The following is a 26,426-nucleotide window of genomic DNA, read 5'->3' as shown; positions in this document are numbered from 1 at the left end:
TTTTTGGAGAGCTCAGTTAAGGTGAGGGGAACATGGGCGTTGCGCTTCTTTGTCTCATGGCCAGACAGAGTGAAAGGAGATGGGAATGTAGGGGGCTTCATTGCTGAATTCCAGGCCAAGTGTGCCTCTGTGAGGGGGGTTGGGGGGGAGGGAGCAAAGCTGCAGGCTAGTGAGCTGAGCCGCGAGTAGCAACAGGTGCACTTAGCTTGGCTCCTCTCCCCTTGGCCTTGACGGAGCCCTGCTAGTCTTCACAGAGTGAGGCAGCCTGCTGTGGCTGTGGCCCTGCAACTCAAAGGCTTCCTATCACAAATAATAAAAAAAAAATACGGGTCTCACCAGGCTGCAGGAGAGCAATAATAATAGTCTCGCCAAACCTCGTGTGCTCGCTATAAAGCCAGGGCTCCGCCAGTTCTGCTGCCACTTAACCAAGCTGTTGCGTTGGAGTTATCAAAAAGCTGTCGCCGTTAGCACTTCCTGTCTAACACCTTTTAAAAGTAAGATCACTGGTTGGATTGCCAGAGAAAGAATTTCTGCTCTTCAGCTCTTCTATTTCATAATCTCAGTGCCCAATCATTGAACTCTCTCAATAATACTTCTAAGTGATAGAAAGACAGGAACTCCAGGGGTTGCGCTTCTATTCGAAAGCCCCTGTTATAGGTACTAACACTGCCTCTGGGATCTATGGGCGTGTCTAATTTGGGCTTCTTTAGCTTCCTGTGTGATATTTCAGTGGTTGATTAAAGGAGAAAAAATACCCTGAATGAAACTACAGGAAAAGATTCCATTCAGAGCTGGAAGGAAAGGAAAACTAATATTTATTGCGTACCTTCTGTGTACCCAGCATAGTTGTAGGCATTTTCGTACTTTGTCTTTTCATCTTGAGAACTATAGGTATATTATTCCCATTTATTGATCAGATAGGTGAGGCCTGGAAAGCTTAAGTACTCAATCTAGAGAATTGTTAATACTCAATCCATCTGTAAAAATAACTATTGTGGACAATTTCCATTTCTTTGGCCATGTAGAGAAAATTTATTAGGGTCTCGAAGAGACTTGCCCCTTTTAATTGTCTGCAGATGAATAGCAGAACTCGAATTCACTGGAATCTAAGTGCTTGGGAATTATTTGAGCTGGTCATTCATGTGGTTAGGGCAATGCTGCTTCCAAGGGAATATTTTGATTGATTGTGTCAGCGTCCTTGGGTGGCCTTCCCGAGAGCTTGAATGACTGTGTAAGTTTGGTTTCCTCTAACTAGCTTCTAAGCTTTTACAGATGAGGCACCACATCTTTGTTTTGTTCCTTTAACAATGATTGGTATAATAAATGGAAAAGAATGGGCATTCAGTACAGTGGGTTGACCTACTATAGAAATAGGCCTTTCAGTTCTATTGAGAAAGCTAAGTACATATTACAGGCTTTTACTGGGCCACCGTGGTTGGTAGCATCTACTATTTTTGCCTCATAATTATTGAATCATTGCAGTACTGAAGGATGGAAAGTAAATTTTATCTGCCAACTCTTACTTGTGGGTTACCTGTGAAGTGTTGCAAAGAATCTATCTAGGCCCAGTAAGAGCCATGAGGGACTATTAATTTTTTGGTTAAAGATAGAGGAAGACAATGGTGATATGGCCTCCTGACCTCTTCAGAACTTATTGGGATCATGTGCACACTTTGGAGATAGCATGGTAGACTTTGAGTATTGACTCTGCCATTTACTAATGGTGTGTTTTGGGAAGAATACTAAATGTCTCAAATCTCAGTTATCTATATCTTTTGGTGTGAAACTATGTCATTCCCAGGGTTGCTGTAAGGAGTAAATGAGATAATGAAGTCAATACCCTATAGAAGAGTAGCCAGCAATTCTTAGTACCTTTCCCTTACACAAAGGCTAAATAAACTTTTCCTTATTTGAAACTTTATTGTCCTTGCCTTCTGTGGACAAATAAAAATATTTTATATGGATGAGTAAGTGATGTCAATATTGGCATTAAGGCACTTTAAGACAGATATGTTATCATTCCCATCATTTTTATGTATTAGGTAGCTGAGGCCTAGTATAGTATTGGTAATAATGTCTTTTGATTTATTAACAAAGTGACTGGAAACCTTTCAACATCTTAGATTAAACATTCATGATAGCTTTTTCTGATCAATCTTGGAAATTTTGACCATTTGGTTAGTTTCTAAATAATCTCTTCTGTACTTCTAGACTGTTTCCTTAAATTTGTTCTGTATCCTCTATGGAGGAACTTAGTGAAAGAGAGCATACTTGCTAGCATTCCTTGATAGCTTCACAGGAGCCTGAGAAACACATGTTGAGGAACTTAATTGATGGTCATCATTTGTAGAGGAGAGTGACAGCCATGGACAAACAATTTGTGTGTTTCCTCAGGCTCAAAAGAGCAAATTTGGGGGGAGACAAAGATATTGTTCCTATATACTTTTCATGCCTCACATATTGAACTGAAGATGCCAGAATAAAAGGTGAAGTCTATCAATCCTGAATGTGTATTTGATGGATTTGTATTTGTTCATATGTGTGTCAATGGAGTCAAAATAAATGAGCATATAAAGATAGTGGTCAAGCAATATCTTAACAATCAAAATGAATACTTAATGACTATTTTTCTCGTTTGCTTCAGGAATTGTGACTGGATGTTATCATATTTCTAATAATTACTTGGAACTTTCTGTCATTTCTCTGTTTTTCTTTTTCTTTCTTTTCTTTTTTTTTTAATGGAGTATTGGGCAATGCAAACCAGAATTCTCCATTTTAATTGTAAGAATCCTGGACAGTTTTATGCTAATGGCGAAAGCAGAAATTTTGTTCTTGTCCTGAAATCCAGTTTAAGCTTTCCTAATCTGGACCATATTGATGACACATGTAGCTGACAAGTAAGATCCACTGTTTCCTCTGCTTGGCTGTTGATCGGCTTGCTAGCAGCTGGAAGAACTAATCATAAATCTCTCAGGAAGATTATGAATAAGCTGTAAGTTTATCTTCATGTATAGTCTTTCTCTTTCAATGATAATAGAAGTTTCATATAAGCAGAGCAATTAGTTAAACTTTGTAGGGAGAGTTCAGAAGAGATCTTTAGATATAGACAAGAACAACTCTCATTGGACCCATGGCTAACAGAAGTGGCCCAAATCTATGTTAGAAGCAAAAGTAAAGGGCTTTGGTGAAGAGAAACAGTATTTCTCTTAGATATAAGGAATAAGAAGCTTTAGGAGACTTTAAATCATCACTTACCATTGGAAATATTCCATTATGTTAAAAATGATGGAAAAAATACAAAATACGATTTAAAAAATATTCTGCATATAAGATTTAAAGTTTTTAAGGTAATTTGAGGCTCGTGACTAAGGTTGCAAAACTGTTAAATCTTTCCAGGATTGCTGCTAGCCGTATATTGGAAAAGCATCAGAAGCAGTCTGATATATCATGGGATACTGGCTAAAAATCATCGCTTCACTTTAAGCATTATCATTCCACTTATTTTAGTGTCATCTGGAATAAAAAGAAACATGAAAAGCTCTCCTGGGAAAAATATTCTTAATCGATTGGTCCTTGTATAAACACACAGAGAGTTTAACTTTGGGTTTTCTGTCTTTCGTCAGAGAGCTGGAGGGTTGGCTCTGCTGAGGCTCATGAAAACCATTGGCATGTATCTGGCACCTACTTAGGGTTTCTAGATTCAGAGATGCAGGAGCACCTAAGTCTGCAGGGAGCAGTCAAAGGAGGCCTCACAGGAGGAGAGAATATGGAGTGGTGGTGGGGGGCAAGAACTGAAGAAGCAAGAGTAGGGAGAGGAATTATTCTAGAATCTAACCGTGAGCATTGACGTGGACTTACACAGAGAGTAGTGTATTCTGGGAATCAAAACTACATCAGTTTTGTGGTCTGCAGTGCCCAAAGCAGGACACAGCGAAGACAAGCCTGGCAGTGCTGGATACTTAGTGCACTTATTACCATGAGTAGAGCCTTTAATTCTCACTATAAAACCCATGAGGCAGTTACTCCAATAACTTGATAGGGTTTTTATCAGGATTCCACTGACAAGACAGGGTTTGTTTTTTTGTTTTTTTTTCCTTTTAGGTTATAGAGAGAGCCACAGAAAAATCCTGGGGAGGAATGAGCTTGTTGATTGAATACTCATGTAAGAAAGTACATTCTGGACATGGTATGGAGAGAAAAATATTGGAGAGAGGTAAGGAAGAGGTAGTGAGGCTCTTAAGAAGGCTTTGCCATAGTCTATGCAAGATGGATTAGTCTGAACCTGGGCAAAGATCTGGAGCAGTGGTCGGCAAACTCATTAGTCATCAGAGCCAAATATCAGCAGTACAACTATTGATATTTCTTTTGAGAACCATTTTTTTTAAAACTTAAACTTCTTCTAACTCCACTTCTTCAAAATAGACTCGCCCAGACCGTGGTATTTTGTGGAAGAGCCACAGTTTGCTGACCACAGGTCTGGAGGAATGAAGAGGAAGAAATAAACCAAAAGATACTGAAGACAAGAATTAGTAGAACATGGTCTCCTTTGATGTGTGGGTTATGGGTCTGAGAAAAAACCAGGCTTAATGTTTATGGCTGGTAATCAGTTATTTTTTAAAAAATTAATGCATTATAGGATCATAAAAGTTTGTCACTGAGAAGGAAATGTACATATCAGTTAGAACTATTGTTTTATCAGTTAGAGAACCGAGTTCCAGCGAGCTGAACGGAATTACTGAAGGTGGTTTAGCTGTGTGATGCTGACCTAGGACTGGAACTCACATCTCTTGTCTCTTAGTCCAGGAATCTTCTGACTCACTAGACTTTAAACTTGTACATGAAAATCTCTATATAAGGGTGATTTTTATTTCATCCAGGAGCAAGTATTTATCATCATCATCATCATCATCATCATCACTGCTGTTACTACTAGCTGGATCCCTTTCCTGATAAAAAGTAATGGACTAGAAAATGTGAATCATGTGGCCAAATGCTTAACTCACATGATAAAGTTGCTTAAATACATCAGTTCCATGAAGAGAATTAATAGAACTTTAGAAGGGCACTGTGACAAGGCTTTGATCCAAATGGCTTGTGAAATGTATTTGAAAGCTGTTCGGTTTCTGGCTTTGAAGGTATTGAATCTATTAGTAAGTAGAAAAGTTGTAAAGTGCTTCCTTCTTTCCTCATTAGCTTTTTCAAGCTGTGGAAATTGCCTCCTCCAGAAAAGCTGTAACTCTCAGCGTAGGTACACATCTCTCTGAGAGGAACGTATGGGCTTTTCCTTCTTGTTTGGATCAGATATGATAAAAACAATAAAACTTCATTATGACCTCAGTCTGGCAGATTTTTTACATTGGCAGAAATTACAGAGAAATTATTGTAGTTTGTGAAACAGTTTCATTTCATTTTAGTAAAATCACTGTATAGTGCATTTTAATTCCGAATTAAAACATCCTTATATAGTTTTCTTAACTTCAGTGTCTGACTGGCCATAAAAGGAAAAGAGAAAGAGAAACAGGAGGAATACTAGGAAAGAGTTTCTGAAATTCTTTTTCATATACCCACGTATTTTCCCTGATGATATTTGGTTTACTTAGGAATGTTGCCAGAAGGATTTGGAAAATTTTCTAGTCCTGATTAATGATGGTAGTTTTAATTTACGTTTCTTCCATGTCTCTGATTCTCTGATTCTTATCCTGTACAGAACCTAGACCTCCAAATGTTTTATAGCGGTAACTAGGGATTAGATATACACTAGGATATTTCAAAAATCAATTCAGCCTAAGTCTGAGCCACATCTCAAGAGAGTTAATTAGAAACACAAGCATGGGCCAATACTGGGGATTAGAAGGAATTATCTTCAGGAAGTCACTTGTGATACATATTGTCTTGATTTAATAGAATGTTCCAGATTCAGGAAGCATATATGGAGCCCCAAGGAATGTATAGGCAGATTTTAATAACTTGAACTTGACATACCGAGTTATTTAAGTTAAATGGAAGGAGACATCTTGGCTCATCTCATCAGTAATGAGTCTTGTGGCTTTGAAAGGCTTTAGCATTTGACTCTTGGAAGTTCAGTGTGATCTAAAGCAGTCTGCAGTAGAAGCTGTCTAAAATTACCTCTACGTAACTGACTTTCCAAATTAGCCAACGCCTTCCACCCCTTTTAAAATAAACCAATCAGTGCCCATGACCTGCTGAGTATTCTTTGCCAATAGTTCACCCCACACATTACACGTCTTAAGTCTGAGTTGAATAGCTACAAAGGGTCAGTTCTTTTGTTTCTGACCATAAATTACATCATTGAATTAAATATTATATGCACTGATTAGAAATGAGTGCAAAAGGAGTTGTTTCATGAAGATTAAAAGACAATAGAATGTCTTGGAAAGACAATAAAAGCAAATGACTAATACAAGACTGATTGTCAATTTAGGGGTAAGACGACATTAAGAAATTGGAAAGCAAACTATAAACGTGCAGAATTTGGCATTTAGCTGACTTTACATTAAAAAATATGTTTTATAGAAACCTCCCATTTGCTCATTTATTCATTAAAAAAACACTTCTTGGGTTCCTACTGTGTGACTAGTATTTTGCTAAGCTCTTGGGATGTGCCCCTGAGAAAAGGTCAGCATCCCAAAGACAAGGTTCTTTCCCTCCAGGAGCTCATGACCTTTTGGAGAATATAGATGCGCACCCTGACAATTACATTCGGTGCCTTCTGGTCTGGGTGTGCCCAGGCACTTATTGCTTTGAGTATGTGGCAGGGAGAAGGAACTATCTACTTTTCTCTGGCATCGTCAGGAAAAGCCTTAGTGATGAGGTTTGGGGTGGTGAGTGGGAAGAAGAGAGGAAAGAGCCCATATAGAACCACACATGTATGAGGAAGCATGGTGTGCTCAGAACAGAGCAGGGTTGGGTATGTCTGGAACAGAAGAGAACATAACAGCTACGGTGGGGAATTGGGCTGGACAGGCAGCAAACACGAGATCCATCGGAGCCCTTCTACCATGACTGGGTTTAGATGTCTCCACTGGTGATAGAATCTCTGACATGTATCAGCAGGAAATTGGGGTGTTCAGCTTTTCAGCTCAAGCGAGTCTGCATATCAGAGGCAGTGATCCGGTAGAAACCACTTGGTAACCTCTTCACCATCATTCAAGTTTATGGCAATGTCCAAAAATCACCTCTAGTTGCCGCTAAGCATTCTCATCCTTCTATGCATGCCGTGTAAGAGAAGAAATCTGGGTTAAAATTTTTTAAATCTGACAGGTTGTAAAATTGAAACTTCGATGCATTCTTACAAATTTTTATTTTTTTAGTATTTGCCAAAAGCCTTTTTTTTTTTAAACCTTTAACTCCAGTCCTTCCACGAAGGCCTGTAAGTCTAAAAGACAAAGAGGGTCTCAGTAACCGAGGGAGAAACTGATATCCAGTCATGACAGCGGTTGTCACGTGGTTATTCAGCCCGTTTTGTGATCTGTCTATCCTCAGTGCATAGGCTGTGATGTGCCTGTAGACTTCTGAACCTGGAAATGTTGGGGCTAGCTTGCCCACCAGTCTGGAGAGGCCTCTGTGCTGATTTTCCCTGGGCATGTTCATGTTACATGGAGGTTTTAAGGCCACAAGCAGCCTGTCTAGAGGCATGGGGAGCTGGTGGTCCTGCCTGAAAGTTTTCCAGTTCAGACATCTAGAAAGATCTGAGCTGAGCTCACATGCCTGCCCTGTCAGCAGCTACACATGGTATTCCATATCCTTGGGAGCGGATACTTCCCTGGTCACCGTGATGTTGACTCTCCACACTGCATCCCCGTCACCGACCTTCATGCTCCCCTGTGACTGCCCAGCACTTAGGAAGGGGACTCTGAAAGGGCTCCCTGGCCTTTAAAAGAAATAACGGGTCCAGGCCTGAGAGAGAGGCCTCGCTGGTGGGGGCACCGGTAGGTGGGAGCCAGGGGAGGTAATGATCCGTGGAGGGCGGGAATAAGAGGAAGCTGTAGACGGGCCACGCGGGTTTTTGTTTATAGTGTGGCTCCCAAACATTGTCTACCCAGAATTTATCGCTCCTGGCATCCGGCTGAGTTTTACAGACCCCATTTCGTTTTATTACCCAGCGTGCTTCCTTTTTCACGTCTCCTGGGGAACGCTGCCCTGCTTTTGTAGTAGTCCTTTCTTATCCTGCATTCTTCCCCTCTTCTTCCTCCCTAACTCTGTCCTAAATGGCCAGATTCTCCCCTTCCTCTCCTTTTGTCTAACCCCATTGGAAACCTTCTAGTCAAAATAACTGCTTGTCTTAAAAATTTGTTATCAGAAAGCTTTAAACAGGTATAGTAGGACCCTACTATCTGGCTGAATAGAGTTGAAGGGTACCCTTTAAAAGAGGACAATATAGGTATGTTTAGGGGAATGAATAAAGTAACAACTTTTACTTTCTAAAAAATAGTACTGCTTTTTTCTTGCACACTCCAAGGGCTATCAGCAAACATGGGGAAAAATTTAAGGGAAAGCTGTTCTTCTAATCAGAGACAAATGGCAATATTGAAGCAGCTATGCAAATCAAAGTTGTGTGTGTGTGTGTGTGTGTGTGTGTGTGTTCTGTGAGATGACAGGTGCAGAGTTTCTTCAAGTGGAGGTTTGTTTTCCCTCTTCTGCCTCAGCCACAAAATTGTCTGCTGGCACAGAAAGCTGGAGGGTGAGGGAGGAGCCGGGAAACTGCTGCAGGAAGCTCAGGTATGTTCTTAGAGCGGAAGTATTTCTATAGCTGAGATAACGGTATGGCTTTTTATAGTACCAATCTTTAGGAAATTCAGTTTGCCCATATTCTTGTACAAGTCACTGATATCTATTCATTTAAGTTCCAGTTTGCCATGAAGGCAGTGAATAGGATTCTGTCAGCCCAGTTTCTGGAATGCTGCAAGCTGTTTTAGAGACCAGAGCGAATGGTGGGATGCACAGAAGCACTTGACATATTTAAAACCCCCAGCGTGGATCCTTCCGCTCGTGTTGACCTTTTATAGCAGGGCCGTGAGATGCGTTGAGTGGGGGGATGAAATGATACTTTCTGGAATAACCGGCTGGAGGCCTATAGACCTCTTGTTATTTTCAGTAGGTCCCAGGTGACCGAGCATGCAATGTAGTGAGTGATGGGGATGGCCCGCTAAATAGCAAGCTGATAAAGTTATGGGCTTTCTCAGCCAGAATTCTGTGTGACCACTCTAGTTACATGTACTAAAATATATGTGCCATAGCTAGATTTGCAGCCAGCATACCACAAACTTCCCAAGTCGGTCTTAAAGAGAACTTACTCCTCTTTCTTTGTATGCGTTGAGAAGGCTTGCTAGAACACTGGCAAATGCAGACTGTAGATCACTAGGCAAAAGGTCAAAGCATGAACTTTTGAAACAGAAAGAAACCGTTCCTAGTTCAATCCTTAAGTTGTAGGTTGATTTTAAATTTGTTTTCTTTGATATCAAAGACTATTTAACTATAAAAAGACCATCTGCCACGAAGGATTCAGTGTGCATTTATTGAACTGAAGCAAAGAAGTTTATATTGTAATTTAGGTGTGTGTGGTTTTTTGTTTTTTTTAAATGCTGGAACAGTAGAATACATACTTACTTTCTCATTCATAAATTATTATCAGTAGGGGCCTTTTATTGATAGAATAAGTCAAGCAGACACTGTTTCCTGTCTGAGCAGAAAGACACGGGTAGTGGAGTTCCCTTCTGGGTTTATGGCTGTGTCCGCTTAGACTCGGGCAGCCCTTGAAATAGTTGGGTGGAAGTTATCTTAGGTTTAAAGGTAGATTTCAACAGAACTGATTAAATTTGAGTTCGATTTCGAAACCTATTGATACTACAAATATCTAGTAACAGTCAGTTGCCTTTTGTTTATAAAAAAAGTGGTTGCATACGTGAAGTTATTTTGGTATAGATTATATAGTCATCTTTGCATGGTAGTACAGGACCATGACATTGATCATACAAGCTAATACAAAATGGCCATGTGCAAGATGATCTTATTAATAATTGAATTATTAAGTTCCGTGACCTTGAAGAAGTTTTTATTAAAGCTCTTTTACTGTAGGTGATAAATGTAGAGGGAAATGGGGGAAAAAATAGTAGAGCTAGTATTTAATTAGTGCCCTGTAATCGAAAATGTTAGAAACGCTGGGAATGAAAGTGTGTTTCTTTGAGTAGACCTCATCAAGAGTGGTTAGAACATGTTTGCTTTCTTCTCACTTTATGACATGATATGGAATATTTTTCTTTGCCTTTGTCGGTTGTCATACTGCTTCCCATGTCTGGATCAGCTGCCAGCATCTTACCCTTTGTGCTTTCAGAGCTGTCCGGGGGTTCCTTTAAGGTCGCTTCCTTTGGCACATCATCATCCTTTTCACCACACCCGCTTTCCAATTTCACTTCCAGTGTTAACCGCCTGTCATTTTTTTTGAGGCAAGTTTTGTCGTTGACCCTTTTAATTATCCACGTCTGTGAGATGTTATTGATTTTACTCCCGTGCAATGAGGAGGCTACACCACGACATGCTTTCCTGTCTGTGTGTGAACTGAGAACAGATGTGCAGGGACCCGTCCCCAGCAGGCTTTGAAGGAAGGGACGTGATTGGTTACCAATCACCGTACACATCTGTTACCCACGCAGTGTTTGTGGACCAAAGAGCGAGCAGTGAAGTTTGTGCTTCATGCAATTACTCACAGTTAATACACTGTGGCAACTGACGTTTTGAACCATACTGCTGGGGGACTGGTGTTATTTAACTAGACTGCGGAAACTGAAATTCATGCATATTGGAACCATGCAGAGTGAGTGGTGCCTGTATTCCGGTTATAAATTATTTGTAGTACATTTCAATCTTGGCCTGGCTCCCCTTGCCCGTGACACATTGAATCCATCCTGGGTAGCCAAGCTGCGATTTAGAAATTCGCTTCAGAGTTGACGTGAGAGTTATGAAGTCTTTGACTCAACCTTGGAGTCCACTTTGAGTCCCTTCTCTCACCCGGCACCTCAGAGGACACTGGCATGGAGAAAACTTACTTCAGACCCCGGCCAGCAAGGGCAGTTTTGCCTGGAACTGCCACATAGATGCTGGACACAGTTTCTTGCCCTCGGTCATTGTTTTGGCTCCCCTTCCTCCTCCACTGTCTCAGCTCCGCCTTGGCCTGCTGTGTCCCGTCTTCATGTTGCACCTATTCTCCCTCTGTCATTGTAGCGCTTCGTGTTTCTTTCAACTCTGGTTGCCATCGTCCTGATCCATGTGTTTTTCAGCTTGTGTTTTAATGGTCTCCTCACTGGCTTCTCCACCTAGTCACTCTCCATCCCAACTAATCCATCACAAGTCATCTTCCTGGAACGCTCTCTCAGCCTTGTTTAGTTCTCTCCTTGGAGTTTCCAAAATAAAACCCCAACGTTTTCTTGGGCCTTGACCCATTGGCTGACCCAAGCCTCTACCTTCTTGTTTATCACTTGACCCCTCCCCATCAGGAACCTGAGGTTTCAACAGAAGATGTCCTCCTTATCTCCCAAATACGCCTGCCTCCTGTCCTTTTCACACACTATCCTCCTAGGATGCAATTCGTTGTTTTTCGGAATCTTGCCCAGTTTCAAAGACTTACCCCAAATGATCCCTCTTATTAAGTCCACTTTGATTTCCCAGAAATGACTCCCCCTTCTCTGAAGTTCCACACACTTTCTAGTTTATATTTTCCAACTGTCACATATTTGGTGGTCTGTGTTTTTAGTTAGCATGTATTATCTAATCTCCCCGGTTAGTGCTTACCATCTTGAGGGCAGGGACCCGATCTCCTGTAGCACCTACAATGGTATTTGACTGAGTGGTAGGCATACATTTCTCAGCCAGTGCTTTTTTTGAGCTGCGGCATTTCTTCTAGAAGCTGAGTTGCGTGTTGGGGGTAAACAAAAGATGAAGTCTCTGACCTCACCGAGCTCTCCTTGAATGAGGCATACAGGAAAGCCATGAGGCACTCAGCTAAGTGGCAGGATGGGCAGTGAATGAGAGTCCCTGGAGGCCTCGATAGGCATCAAACCGAGATGAGGGGCAATAGCCAATGCTTCTAGAAGATGTAAGGTTTAAGCAGAGTCTGAAAGATAAGTAGGAGTTCGATGGGTGAGGGGGCTGAATGGAATGAGGACCCAGCACGGATAAAGCTTTAGGGGGCAAGAGGGCCTTTCACAATGAGGAACTGGATAAAGCTCCATGTAGTTGGATCGTAGGGAATGAGGTGAGGCTCATGAGTGATGAGGTTTCAGAGGGAACAGGGCCCTGTGTTGGGAAAGAAGTGCACGCATTTGATGGATGTTGAGAAGGGAGGGCTTCCAGGACTGGGAGTATGGGTGGGCCAAGTGAAGGAGCTGCACTCAGGTTTCAGTTAGGGACTACTCCCTCGGGGAATGGAGACATCAGAGAGAAGATGAGTTAGTTTTGGACATGCTGAGTTTGAGATGAAAATGTGCAGTAGTAATTTGGAGCACAGTAGAAATCTCTTCTTAGGACATAGAAATTTGGGAGTTTTAACACATGACAGGTTGGAATCATAGAGCAAGAGTGTGTAGAGATAGTAAAAGAGAGGATTTGAAGGCCAAATATTAAAGCATATCAGTGTTTAAAGGGCAAGAGTAGATTCTGTAAAGAATCTTAAGATGGAATGGGTAAAGAGGAAGGATCAACATAGATGAGTGAGATGTCATAGAAACCAAGGGAAGACTGAAATCGTCCGTTTGAGTTTGGTGACCTCAGTAAGAGTAGTTTCCATAGAAGAGGGACGGGGAAAGGGAGTGTGTAAAGAAGTGAACAGACAATTCCTTTGGGAAGTATGATCATGGAAGGAAATGGAGTAGAAGGGTTTTATTTTTTAAGCTGGTGGAAATCTGCTCATGTTTAAAGGCCGATAGGAAGAACTCATCAGTGATAAAGAGGTTGGCCATAAGCTGAATTTCATCAGAATTTGAAACACCTCTGAAAATTCCTTACCCAGTGTGCCCTTTTATCTGTTGTTATTCTAAACAAATTAAATTCCAGACTACTAATTAGTCTGTGTCTTTAGGTTTCCCTGTGGTCTTGTTATCCCAGTGAGATGGCAAATTCTGGGGAAGCAAGATCCAAACTCTTCTACTCCCTTATTCAGTAGATTACAGTCTCAGCCGATATTATTTTTAGTATCCTCATTTGTTTATTCTTTGAGGAAATGTTTAATGTCCACGGTGTACCAGGCATTATTCTAGGTGCTGAGAATGTAAAGGTTACTAAACCAGACATATCCTTTTTCTCAAGAGTTTATAGAGACAGCTAATAAACTAGGAATTGAATAGGAAAAAGTAATTACAGAATGCGAAAGATACTCAAAAGGGCACTGTGAGTCAATAATCCTCACTGGCTCCTTTTACATATTCTTTCCCCATGAATTCTCTCCATTGTTAGGGGAGAGGACGGCAAGGAACTGGAGAATTAGATGACTTAGGATGGAAAAACAAAGATCGTGAATAAAGAGACTCCCCCCCCCCCCCCCACCCCAACCTAGTTACTTCTTTGTTTACTGCTTGAAAGTCAGTAGAAATACAATGGCTGTAATGGTGTTTCTGGAAGTTTTGTTGGTTGACTGTGTTTTAGCATTTGAGAAACTAACCAATTCTCCACAATTTCTCTTTTTCCCCTTTCAGTCATTTGCCATCTTCCATGCATGAATGGTGGCCAGTGCAGCTCAAGGGACAAATGCCAGTGCCCTCCAAACTTCACAGGGAAGCTTTGCCAGATTCCAGTCCATGGTGCCAGCGTTCCTAAACTTTACCAGCATTCCCAGCAGTCGGGGAAGGCGCTGGGAACGCATGTCGTCCACTCGACACATACCTTGCCTCTGACGATGACCAGTCAGCAAGGAGTCAAAGGTAAGCCTAAGATTTTGATTTTTTCCCATTCGTCAGACCTCTGCTAGCCTGCCAAACCCACAGAAGCCAGGTACCTGCAGGTGGCCGGGGCTGGCATTGAAACAGAAAGGGGTATGTGATCTGTGGCTTGAGAAAAGAGAGTAGGGACAGCATGCAGGCCCAGGTATGTGGCTGGAGTGCTTTCTAGGCCATAGAGATTTGGTATCTAAGAAATAGAAAACAAAAAGGAGTCTAACCTTCTCTGATGACTCACAGCACCCAGAGCTGATGGATGTGCCTGGCCCTTTCCTGGCTGGGCCTGGGGCACGGAAAGATGAGTTGGTGATTTTGGGCCCTAACAGCGTTAATGAGCTAGTGACCACACTGGTCCTGCTGATGAGCACAGGTCTGGTTAATAGTTGAAGGGTGCCTGGTTTTAGTCTAAAGGATCACTTAACCTCCCCGGGCTTCAGTAGATTCTTCTGTAGAGGAAGGTAAACTAGGTCACTTGGAGCTCAGGAATTCTGTGACTCACTCATTCTTTCAAACCTGGCATCTCTTAGACGTGCACCGTTTTTTAAAAAGGGGTCAGAGAGTGTGACTGGCTGTTATTCTTTAAAACCTGAACGTCAGCATGAGAAGATGAAATGGTGTTTGAAAGTGGCCGAAAGTGAGTCTTGGTACAGACATAAAATAGCACACTTTGGTATTTTATGTGTGTGTCCCAATAAGCACTGAAAGTATATCCACAGTTTGCTATTTAAGGGCAAGAGAATTGTGCTCTATGAAACTGTTTTCTCTTTCAGTGTAGAAAAAGTATGTTCCACAACTTTGCAATAGGAACTTAAGGAGAAATTCAAAAGTAATCCAGCTTTTGAGTCTTTATTACTATTATTTGATAAAATGTACCTCCCCATAAGCTGCATGAATTTCATATTTTTATGACTCACCTGAAAAAAATGATTTTACTGAATATGTTACTGTGAGAGGTTGTAATTTCTCTTTGTAATTAGTTGATTTTTTTAAACCATAAATTCAGATTTAATTTCTATTTTTAATATATCCTTTTCTCACTTATTATGATGGCTGTGTGGCAAATATACATTGAGTGGCCATATTATTATGATCTCTGAACTCACAATAATCTGGCCACTCAGTATATATCCTATATAATAAAAGGCTGATATGCAAATTGTCCCCTCGACCAGGAGTTCGACCAGCAGGCAGGCCAGCTAACCGCACATATCCCCTCCCCTGGCCAGGCTGGTTGGACCCCACTCATGTACAAATTCATGCACCGGGCCTCTAATATATATATATATATACACACACACACACACACACACACACACACATTACATTGTATAATTTATCCTATGTACAATACATATGCGTATAAGCACATGTGTATAAAATTGACTTTCACGCTGATTCGCATGCTAATTAGTCATGATTAATAAGTTTTTACTCCCAATCTATTTCAGTGAAATTTCCTCCCAACATAGTCAATATCCACGTGAAGCACCCCCCGGAGGCCTCAGTCCAGATCCATCAGGTTTCAAGAATTGAAGGCCCCACTGGCCAGAAGGTAAAAGAAGCCCAGCCAGGCCAACCCCAGATCTCTTACCAAGGGCTGCCCGTCCAGAAGACCCAGACGGTCCACTCCACGTACTCCCACCAGCAAGTCATCCCTCACATCTATCCTGTGGCTGCCAAGACCCAGCTCGGCCGCTGCTTCCAGGAAACCGTCGGGTCCCAGGTAAGCGACACTGCCCAGCCTGTTTCAGCAGTGCTTTCTAGAAAAGTCTCATTTTCCCGGGAAAAACAGATGTGGTAAAATGACTTTCTATAGACGGGCTTGGCCAACTGACCCTTGGGCCCGTTTTTTGTAAATAAAGTTTTATTGGGGACGCAGCCACATCCATTCGTTTGCATATTGCCTGCCCTGCTTTCATGCGTTTGACGGTAGAATGGCTCGGTTTCAATGAGATTGTATGATCTGCAAAGCCTAAAGTATGGTGTACAGAAAAAGCTTTCCATCCTCTGCTCTGTAAGATAATGATTAAGTAGTGGCCTTCCAGAAATGTTGCTGGACCTCCCTGACTGCCCTTGCTATTTTCCGGTTAAGTTAATCCGTGTGTAAAACATGTGTTAGGCTTGAGATATATTCTGCAAAAGCTTTGAAAATACTTACTTATGCCTTTTGGTAGTAGTTGCAGGTTGATAGGTGTAGTTAGGTTTGAACCCATTACACAGTAATAATTTGTGACCTTTTATTTTCTTTATAAAAACTCATAACTAGATTGGCAATGACGGAGCTGTTTGACACGCATTTTAACTCCACTGGATTTACATAGAACTTTAGGCCTATATCCGTATCGTGAAGTACATGGGAGGCGGATTTTCCTTTAAAACCCATCATTGAAAGTGCTTAATGAAGGTGACAAAAACGTTGGTTCTGTTACCCAAACAGCTCGGTGCTGACCGCTTTGGGATTGTGTGGTTATGACATAGCTTCGTCCTGTGGTTCTCCACCTGCCATTTGATCATGGTTTCAGCCCCACATGAGGAGAGTAAGTGGGGTGAATTTATTATGTTTCTCTTCTTACCTGAATAGTGAAAGAATACTGTGTGTGTGTGAAATATTTGGGGGTCATAAGAATCAATTGTTGTTGCTTTAGAAACCTGGAAAATACTTTCAGGTTTTGGGCCGGTCCATGGTAGAGTTATCACCTTTCTCCCTGAGGAAGAAGGCGACACTGGGTTGTGGACCTGACTGGAAAGAGCACCCATGGGGAGTTAGACGATCTTGGCTGCAGCCATGGGCCCAGACCTTGGTAGCAGGGCATCAGCCTTGTTATCTGTAAGGTGGAGACAAGAATATTGGGCTTTGTTAAGATTAGACTAAGATACTCTGAGTCCCGTTTTGCAAATGTTATAGAACTACGCAAATGCTAGCTTAGAAGATGCTCGTCTACCCATAGTTTCAAACTTAATCATAGTCAGTGATTATGTCATGCCGCTTCACTAAGGCAGGGAAGGCTCATCTCCCCAAACACAATCTTCGTTGTGTAGTGGTAGTTGCCGGTTAAGAGGTGTAGCCTGCAGGTACTTGAAATGCCTCCTAGACCTGCCACAGCTCTTGGAGGCCACGTTTAAGTAAATACTTTTTGGGGAGAAGCAACAGCATTGATTTAAGTTTAGCTTTGAAGTCAAGTCTGGATTCGTGTGCTAAGAGCAGCTTTTTATAGGGGCAGTGAGTGGGGCTGACGGTATACCTCATGCACTCCACACATTTTGCCCTGGACCAGCTTTGGACAGAGAGGGTGAATTTGGTGCCATTTGCATTGTTTAGTCATTTCACCTCAGGTTGGTTCTGAGGAAGGAAAAAACAGATCCTTTTAAAAGTCTGTGCCCAGTATCTCTCTCCCGTTTCCAAGTTGGAACACAGATGATAAAAAGCAAGAAAATGAAGTATTCACAAACTTGTTACTCTTGTGCAATATTAGGCTGAAATGTGCTCACTAAAAAAAAGATTAAAACGTTATTTACTTTTCAGCCTAAGCTGTGCCATATAATTAAAATGAATTGGCTAATTGCTGGAGTTACCCAAATAATTCAAACTCAGTAGAATACTTTTGCTTTATCTGCATGGCTCTCTGGCATTCGGTCTGAATGATCCAGACAGTGATCTCGAGTCTTAATTCTTTTTGCAGGTGTAGACACTAATATGCAGCTTCAAAATAAGACCTGGTTTTAGAAAGTGTTCTTAGTATGTATTTGTCTCCTGCTGGATGTCTATGATAGCCAGATTAATTAGTGCAATTAGGACGATCTAAATTATAGAAAATAACAATGGACATTCTTGGAAAAAAAATACATTATTGGCGAATAGTTGCTAGTATATAAGATATATCCTTCAAAGATGTTTGAAAATATTTGTGCTTTCTTGCTATGGTTGGTTTGCATACCCAGCTACAGAGGGAGGTATAGATAGATTTTATATGAATGGTAAAGCCAGGCCTGTGTGGCTCAATGGTTGAGCATCAACCTATGAACCAGGAGATCAAAGTTTGATTCCCGGTCAGGATACATGCCCGGGTTTCAGGCTCAATCTCTAGAAGGGGGTGTGCAGGAGGCAGCTGATCAGTGATTCTTTTTCATCCTTGATATTTCTACCTTTCTCTCCCTCTCCCTTACTTTCTGAAACCAGTTAAAAATATATATTAAAAAAAAAGGTGTTCTAAATGAATGGTAAAAACAGCTGCAATCATGCTCACTAGTGCTTTGGTCATGGGAATAGTCTTATTAGCTGCAGATTTCGATATTGAGACTTTCAATGCCATGGAGTTTATCAGTAAGCATCTATGTATATGTGCTACCATAAGAGGGCATATACACAAAACAAATTTGGCAGAAATAGCTCTTGTTTCTATTGCACATTCTAATAATTAGGAAGTAGGCTTGGGGATGAGAACCCAGCATGAACTGTGATCAATGTGTTTAAGTTCTAGGAAGCTTTGTAGACCAGAGTTTCATGAATTGCTTGGGTGGTGGAGGAAAATGGGCAGTTGGTTAGGAAGCCAAAGTCACAGAGAAAAGGGGGAGGATAATGAAACTGAGGAAAGAGAACTTGGCAAGAAATGGGAGAGGAAGAAGCCTGGAGATGGGAGCTGGCTCAGGATTCCTGGCAGATGTTTGCACAGCATGAAGCCTCTTAAACCCTAGGCACAGGGCCATCGGAATGAGCTGGTGTCAAAGCAGAATAGCGGGAAGCCCCCTTGATCAAGTGATCAAACTCAGAATGATTACACGAGGGACAACCGACCTCATGTGCCTCCTGATGTGATCCAATATGAAGTTTGTATGTCACCCTAAAACTAACGGTGCTGAAAGTGTTTCACCTGAGTCTAACCAAGCTTTTACACCTAACCCCAGCTTATAGAGCGTAATGAGGGCAAAGAAACAAGCTAAAAATATAACCCCTACTCATCCCCATCAGGCAGATTCATAATATAGGATATGATGGCCTAGTTTCTTAAGAAAAATCATACAATGGGGGGGGGGGGTGGGAATAGGATGACTTTTCTAGAAAGAAACTAAAGAGCCACAACAACCAAAGTCAACCCACTTCTAGAAGATATTTGGGGAACAATTGGGGAAATTTAATGTAGACTAGATACTTGATGATATTTTGGAATTATTAATTTTTAGGTGTGATAAAGGTATTAGGCTTTGTAGGACAGTGTTTTTGTTTTTGAAAGATAAATGAAAAATTTAGGGTAAAATGGCACTATGTCTATAGTTTATCTCAAATGCATTTACTCACAGATACTGCAAAATTATAGCAATTGTTTACTCTGAGAAGTGGATATATTGCAATATAAGATCGTTGTAGTATCAGATATTTCAGCATGTTTGAAATTTTCTTATGAGGATAAAAAAGGGGAAACATTAAAATTTTCTAAGTGTACAAATATAGGCATACTTCCTTTTATTGTGCTTCCCAGATACTGAATTTTTTATAAATTGAAAGTTTGTGGCAACCTAGCATTGAGCAAATCTATTGGCACTGTTTTTCCAATAGACTCAGATAATGGTTAGCTTTTTCTTTCTTTCTTACAATACAGTATTTTAAATGAAGGTACAAATATTTTTAGACTTAATGCTGTTGCACACTTGATAGACAACACTATAGTGTAAATATAGTTTTATGTGTACTAGAAAACCAAAAAATTCATGTAACTCACTTTATTGCAGTATTTGCTTCATTGTGGAAGTCTGGAGTGGAACCTGCAACATCTCTGAAATATGCCTGTGGAATAATATAATTTAAGCTGATTGTAAAAGTTGTAACTTTAAACAGCTAATGAATTTTTAGAAAATAATTTAACATGTTTTAACTTCTGAATGAATGGGTTAGGTAGGTGGATGTGGGGTCGACATGAGGAGGCCAGGGAAGAGAAGTTGGCCTTGGTCCAGTTGTGAAATGATGAGGGTCTGATCTAGGAGAAAAGTTGGAAATAAAGAGATGACAATAAGGACTTTCGCAAAGAATCAAGCATCAGGATTTGATTACGGGCTGCTGTGAAGAAAAGATGGTGATGAGTTGGACTGTTCTGAATTCCCTCGCTTCAGAAATGAGATAAATGCTCGCTCTGATTGATGAACTAACTGGCCCTTGGGGGAGGATTGTGAAATGAAGATGAGCAGCTACATCTTGTTTTAAGCAGCCTCATTCTTGATTGACATTAAGAAGGGTGCATTCTTGGATATCAACCAGGAAATCCAAATCTGTATGAGAGATGGAGTGAGAGAGGAGTAATGGAGAAAATGCAATGGTCAGTGAATAGATCTAGTGATGATAGATTCATGAGGACAGAGGACATTGCTTTGGCATGTATATAAAGAGAAAAGAGCAGGGATAGTGGAATCAGAAAAAACTATGATGTTTCCCACCTTGACAGTGTCAAGATATGGGGTGGAAGGAATCCTTCCTATTGTGAGAAGTGATGTTCGATCTCTCAGTGTCCTAATAGTAATATCTGGGTCTTAACATCATATAAAGTATTGATTTTTATGTGAACCGAGCTAGGTACAGAAATCATTTAATTTCCTTTAAAGCACATGTGTCAAACACAAGGCCCGCGGGCCAAATCCGTCCCGCCAGGCCTTGCAATGTGGCCCGCACCGCGCTGTCATCACTGCACTCCGCTGCGTTTCCATCACAATGACAGTTTATGACTGTTCAGTAAACCATTCGGCCCGCGATTTAGGCTGCATTTTAGATTTTGGCCCCTTCTCTGATTGAGTTCGACACCCCTACTTTAAAGTATTAAAATAATAGAATTTAATCGGATACATATATGGGATTAATTTATATTATTGGATTCTTGTATGTGAATCAAGTTTCAAGTACTTGACAAGTCAGAACTTTGACAGAGTCAGGTACCTGCCTTCCTGCAGTAGACAGGGAACACCAAGTATATCTGAAAACATTTTGGAGAGTTTGCTCACTGTATAGATCAAGTTAGAATTACATCTCCAGTGGTTACAATTACCAGCTACTTTCAAGATAACCTCATGTTTACATGTGCTTAAAATGTGAACATTTCTATGCTAGTGTTCATCTATAAAAAGAGGCCAAATGTCAGAAAACACCCCCTGTGATCTACTTCTGCTCCACAAGGACATTGAATGTATGTACTTTTCCCATTGTGCCAGGCACCCTTTGGCTCTCACTGTGACCTTTGCTTTCAATTTGAAACTGTGACTTGGCATCTGTGTTTTTGGTTGTTTCCAACATGTTTTATTTATTGCCTAATTACTGGAAATAAATATTTAGTTACTTAATGATGCCAGATGGTATGAAAAGACCTTGTCTTATCTGTGGAGAGCTCAGAATCATGATGCAGGGTTTAAGGTTCAGCTTCCACGCTGGGGTCTGCCATTGCCTGGGTGTGCAATCCTATGCTCTTTGTGAAATGGGGGGATGTGCTCCCTTTTGAGACATGGGCATTGTAGGATGAGGAAAAACTCTTCAAGATCTTATTGCAAGTGCTGACAGAGCAGAGTTACACCCGAGTTAACGAAGAAGAACAAAAATGCTGGAAAACCTGGAGTAAAAATAAATGGAATAAAATATATTTTTAATTCAGTGTCATTATACAGATAACGATGATCAAATAATATCCAAACCAACTTTTACAGTTTACAACCATAGAACCCCCTTAACAGTAAAAACAAACAAACAGACAAACAAAAACAAACCACAAAAAAACCCTTTCCCCCCAAAAAAAGAAAAACACCAAAAATCACCCACAAGAAACAAACTAGGATTAAATTCTTTAAGATGTATTCTATAGAAGACAATAATCTTTATGGAACAGGAAGAGAGGATCAGTACTTGATGTAAAATTATTGGAAAAGCCTTTTCCCCCCTTTAATTATTGGTCATATAAATAATAAGACCTGGGGCAAAATTGAGTTAAAGTGGCAAGAGAATTGTTTGGGAACCCCTTAGAACTTTCAGAAGTTGTTCCAACAGCTCTTTTTGGACAGGAAAAATGGAAACAGAATGGGCCATTGGAGAAAAAGATTATTTAATTGGAGATAGGTCTCTTGGCAGATAAATTCAATAACATCATCAAGCGCTAAACCTTAGCACTGGAACACACACACACACACACACACACACACACACACACACACTTCTGAAGGGCCAAACAGATGCACTTAGCTTTTGTTTAAGAAGATATTTTTTTAAATAAGCATCATGGAGAAAATAGCAGGAAAGTGTGAGCTCACTGAAGTGGAAAGTATCCTAATTATATGGCTGAAGTACTTAAAAAAAAAAAATCTCCATACGTCTGTCACAAGACTTTGAAGAAAAATATGTCCTGGTTTTCCCCACACAGAAGCCAGTGAGGAAGGAGGGGAGCAGATGCCGTGCCTGTCAATCCCCTGAGGCAGGGAGAATACACATAGATGAGTAGGTACAGACATAGATCCAGAGATGGGCTGGAGACGTTCAAAATCTCTGCTCAGGATGAAAAGAGAATTTAGTGCCCGACCAAGGGAGCTGGGAGAATCCGTTCTGCTTGGAGACCTATTGTTTAATTTCCAGAGGATTCCCTCTGCTCTGACTGGAGGAGGATGACTGAGGGGAGGCCTGAAGCACAGGTGAAGTAATAGTTTTCTTCTGACAGGGAAAATGCCAGAATTATTTCATATCAGTTCTTTCCCTATATTGAGACCAAAAACGACAACAAACATAGAGGAGAAGTCTAATGAAAGCATAACTATCAAACACTTACTACAGACTCGGCCTGTCATGTATGTGCTATATGTGCTGTTCTTTATGTGGGAGGGAGAACTGGGTCAGCAGGCATGTATGTTCCCCATTTCCACAGCTCACGTATCGTAGGGCAAGCCCTCCCAGGTGAACTTCACCTTGCCGAGGTGCGGTTGGCAGGGCTTCAGGAAGGCAGGGCGGGAGCCATCTGATGTCTGCCTTCTCCATGAGCAGAGAGCCTCATTGGGGTGCGCTGATTGCATTCACTGACATCTGGCCTTCTGCAGGTGGAATATGTCATTAACCCCAGGCCCTTCCCCATGTTTTTCTTAAGTGTCCCACTCAAACACTGCTTTGGCACCATCCAAGAGACATTTAATTGAGTGTGAGTGAGTTGTCTCCAGTGGCTCTGCAGGGGCCATCCATGCCAACCCTCACCTGTGTCCACAGCAGAGCTATCGCTGAAGATAGGACGCACACCTCCGTGAGAGGTGCCCAGAGCCGCAGTGTTGTCGATCCTGTCCCTCCAAGCCCTGCCAGCTTCATGCGGGACACTTCTTCCCTGGAGTTGGAAAGACGGTGAAGATGGGGATTGAATCCAAAGCAGGGAGCTGCCGCCTGTTGAAAGGGAACATATCTGCGTGTCCCTGGGCTCATGCCAAGTGGCAGGGAGGACGTCTAGCTTTATTTGGATGGAGGATGTGAAACTGAACTGTTAGGATCATCAAAATACAGATTCTTAGAACTGAAGTAGAGGACTACTTCAGAGAATGGGTGATGACCCAGACATTACCTTTCCCCCTGCCCAATATGCAGGCTTTACCCAGACCGATATCTTTGGACACCAAAGAGTCCAGTGTTCCTTTAGCCTGACGTGTTTCATGGGTGAGCAAGCCATGCTTCTTCGGTCCTCTCCACGCCCATCCTCTCAGATGGTTTGCATTTTATTGGCAATGAAAATGCCTTTATCATGACATGGGATATCCAGTTTCTGTATTTTATACCTCTAGGGCTTACAAACATAACACACCGATTAATACTTAAGACTCTTGCTTTTTGCAGAAGAATTGGCATTGCAAATAATTACGGGTCAGTGTGTTACAGAGCGGAAGTTACATCCCTCCTGATATTGGCAGAGTGGTGAGATCTTGTGGTCGTTCCATTGGAAGATGATCGTTCTGAGCACGTTGGAAGTCGTTTTAAGAGACCATGGCTTAAATTGATGGTTGATTTAGGCTCTGTAAATTACAAAAACGTTTCAAGAGTCACAGCTGGTATTCCTAGGGTCTGATGTTGTTTCTTGGCGTTGTCTGCATGTTACTTTGGAATTGAAATTTGTTCAGATGAAGTGGAATCATCTGGTTTACTAAAAATAAAAAATAAAAAATAAATAAATAAACCAACCAACTACCCCCAAACCAAAAACCCCTAGCCCTCTGAAACCTGACCTATAAAGTGACAGTGAAAAAGGCAACATGGGCCCATGTTGAGTGACAACAGAGCGATTGCCCTCCTCCACCCTGCACCTTCCCTCCGCAACCCTGATCGTCCTGTTTTCGTTTTCTTTTCCTCCTTCCATGCTTTTCTTTCTCCTCTCGCCCTCCTTTTGTGGGTAAGAGATTTATATGTAAAACTGGAGATTCTCTTTCAACAAGATCTCTCTCTGAGGCTGGGCATTTACTCTGGTAACACTGCGGCTGCATTTCGAAATTTCCGTTTCAAAAGAATTGTTTCAGAGCCAGTTTCTGAGCGGCACAGAAAAGACCGTCTTCCTTTAATCTCCGGCAGCTCCCTCATGTACTGTACGTATTCTCAATGAGCTGGAAACTTGTTCAATTCAGCCTCCAGGGAGCAGGGGTTTGCCACCACCGAGGGTATTGAAAAGAACGCGTCCTTAGCCTGAAGAGCACTCTGAAGCCTAGACGAAGGAGTTCTACATCTTCTGAACAAAGACCCAGTGCCTTCAAGGTGTCCAAGCTGAGGAGGACTGGCTTAGATTGGGCAAGCTTTAATGGAGTTGTTAAGAAAATGGTCTTAACATCCTGAGGCTTTGGGGCAGGCATCGCAGTAAGACAGTGTATTTTTTATAAAATTGATAGCTGACAGAGAACAGTCGCAGTTATGGCCTTGGTTGACCTTCAGAACAACTTCAAAACAAGGAAAAGTAGGTAGTCTTGTACCCCAGGGGTTTAAGTGAAACTTGAAGCTCACAAGAGGTAGGGACATACTTGTGTTGTTATTTCCAAGTCGATAGCTCTTTTTTTTTCTTCTTCTTCTTCTTCCCATTTTGGCGGACTCGCCATTCTCTGGCCCTCAGCATCTTTGTTTTACAAATAACTGGTTTGGCTGAGAGAACTACCAAGAACTCTTCTAGCTGGACAGTCCTCTGACTGTGATGATTTTGACATCTTTCTTTTCCACAATCTTAGACCCCACTGATACTAACAAGTGGCACCGGTTCCGTGCACAGAGAGGCTGTACAAACGTCAAGTACAACACCTAGAATGATCTCTCAAGTCCACCCTGACTTGAGAGACTCCTCTCAGGGGTCAGCACCTCTCAAAGCTTGTCTTTTTCGTGAGGGCAGGGCTCTTCGGAGCTGAGCTCAGTGCCAGGCACAGATGAGTAGTTAGTAAATAGAGGAGCATCAGTCAGGTTAGGCTCAGTTGTGCTGCAGGAGTAACACAACAAAAACTTCTATTTTGTACGCACTTGACGTCTGACAGGCGAGCAGGGGGCCCTGAGCTACTCACCTCCCAGGTAGCGAGGCTGATGGTGGTTTGACCGTGTCTCTGACGTGCTATTTAGAATACACAGCCTCCTCAATTCCTGTAGCAGAGGGAGAGAGGTACTTACTGCAAGGAACACTAGGACTTTTCCCATAGCCCGCTGGTCAGCAAACTGCAGCTCACAAGCCACATGCAGCTCTTTGGCCCCTTGAGTGTGGCTCTTCCACAAAATACCACGGCCTGGGCGAGTCTATTTTGAAGAAGTGGCGTTAGAAGAAGTTTTAAGTTTAAAAAATTTGGCTCTGAAAAGAAATCTCAATCGTTGTAGATATTTGGCTCTGTGGACTAATGAGTTTGCTGACCACTGCCATAGCCCATTACACAGAATGAGTCACATGGCCCTCTTTCACTGTCAGCTTTATGGTGATGTTATGGCTGAATTGTGTTCCACCTCCAAATACATAACTTGAAGCATTAACCCCATTGCAGCTGTATTTGGGAGATAGTTTGTAAGGAGGTAACTAAGATTAAGTGAATTAATAAGGGTGGGGCCCTGAAAACAATAGGATTAGTGTTCTTTTTTTTTTTTTTTTAAAGTACATTTTTTAAAAAATTGATTTCAGAGAGAGATAGAAAAATCAGTAATGAGAGATCATTGCTGATCAATCGGCTGCCTCCTGGGGATCAAGCTCAGAACCTGGGCATGTGCCCTGACAGAGAATCGAACCATGACCTCCTGGTTCATAGGTCAGTGCTCAACCACTGAGCCACACTGGTTGGCGAGATCAGTATTCTTCGGAGGTACCAGCGAGCTTGCTCTCTTTGCCATGTTGAGGACACAGCAAGACGGTGGCCTCCTGCAAGCCAAGTCGGAGGTCCTCATCCAGACGGACCCTGATGGCATCTTGAGTTTGGACTTGACCCTCCAGAACTGTGGTGAAAGGAGTGTCTGTGTTTAAGCCGCTCACCTGCCTCAATCTGTGGTATTTTGTATGG

At 41.7% G+C, this 26,426-nt stretch overlaps 1 protein-coding gene across 20 annotated transcripts in view; it reads left to right on the top strand.

Annotated features, from left to right (window-relative positions):
- LTBP1 (latent transforming growth factor beta binding protein 1) overlaps positions 1-26,426 on the top strand; it is a 298,629-nt gene that overhangs the window by 133,272 nt on the left and 138,931 nt on the right. For all 20 annotated transcript variants that reach the window (XM_036434787.2, XM_036434781.2, XM_036434780.2 and 17 more), the window contains 2 exons: positions 13,704-13,928; positions 15,392-15,666. In XM_036434787.2, the coding sequence (XP_036290680.1) occupies positions 13,704-13,928; positions 15,392-15,666 (500 nt within the window). The remainder of the gene's footprint in view (positions 1-13,703; positions 13,929-15,391; positions 15,667-26,426) is intronic.

This window comes from Pipistrellus kuhlii, unplaced genomic scaffold (genome assembly GCF_014108245.1).
Source record: "Pipistrellus kuhlii isolate mPipKuh1 unplaced genomic scaffold, mPipKuh1.p scaffold_m20_p_13, whole genome shotgun sequence".
Lineage (NCBI taxonomy): Eukaryota > Metazoa > Chordata > Mammalia > Chiroptera > Vespertilionidae > Pipistrellus > Pipistrellus kuhlii.
This window is presented reverse-complemented; position numbering and strand designations above follow the sequence as displayed.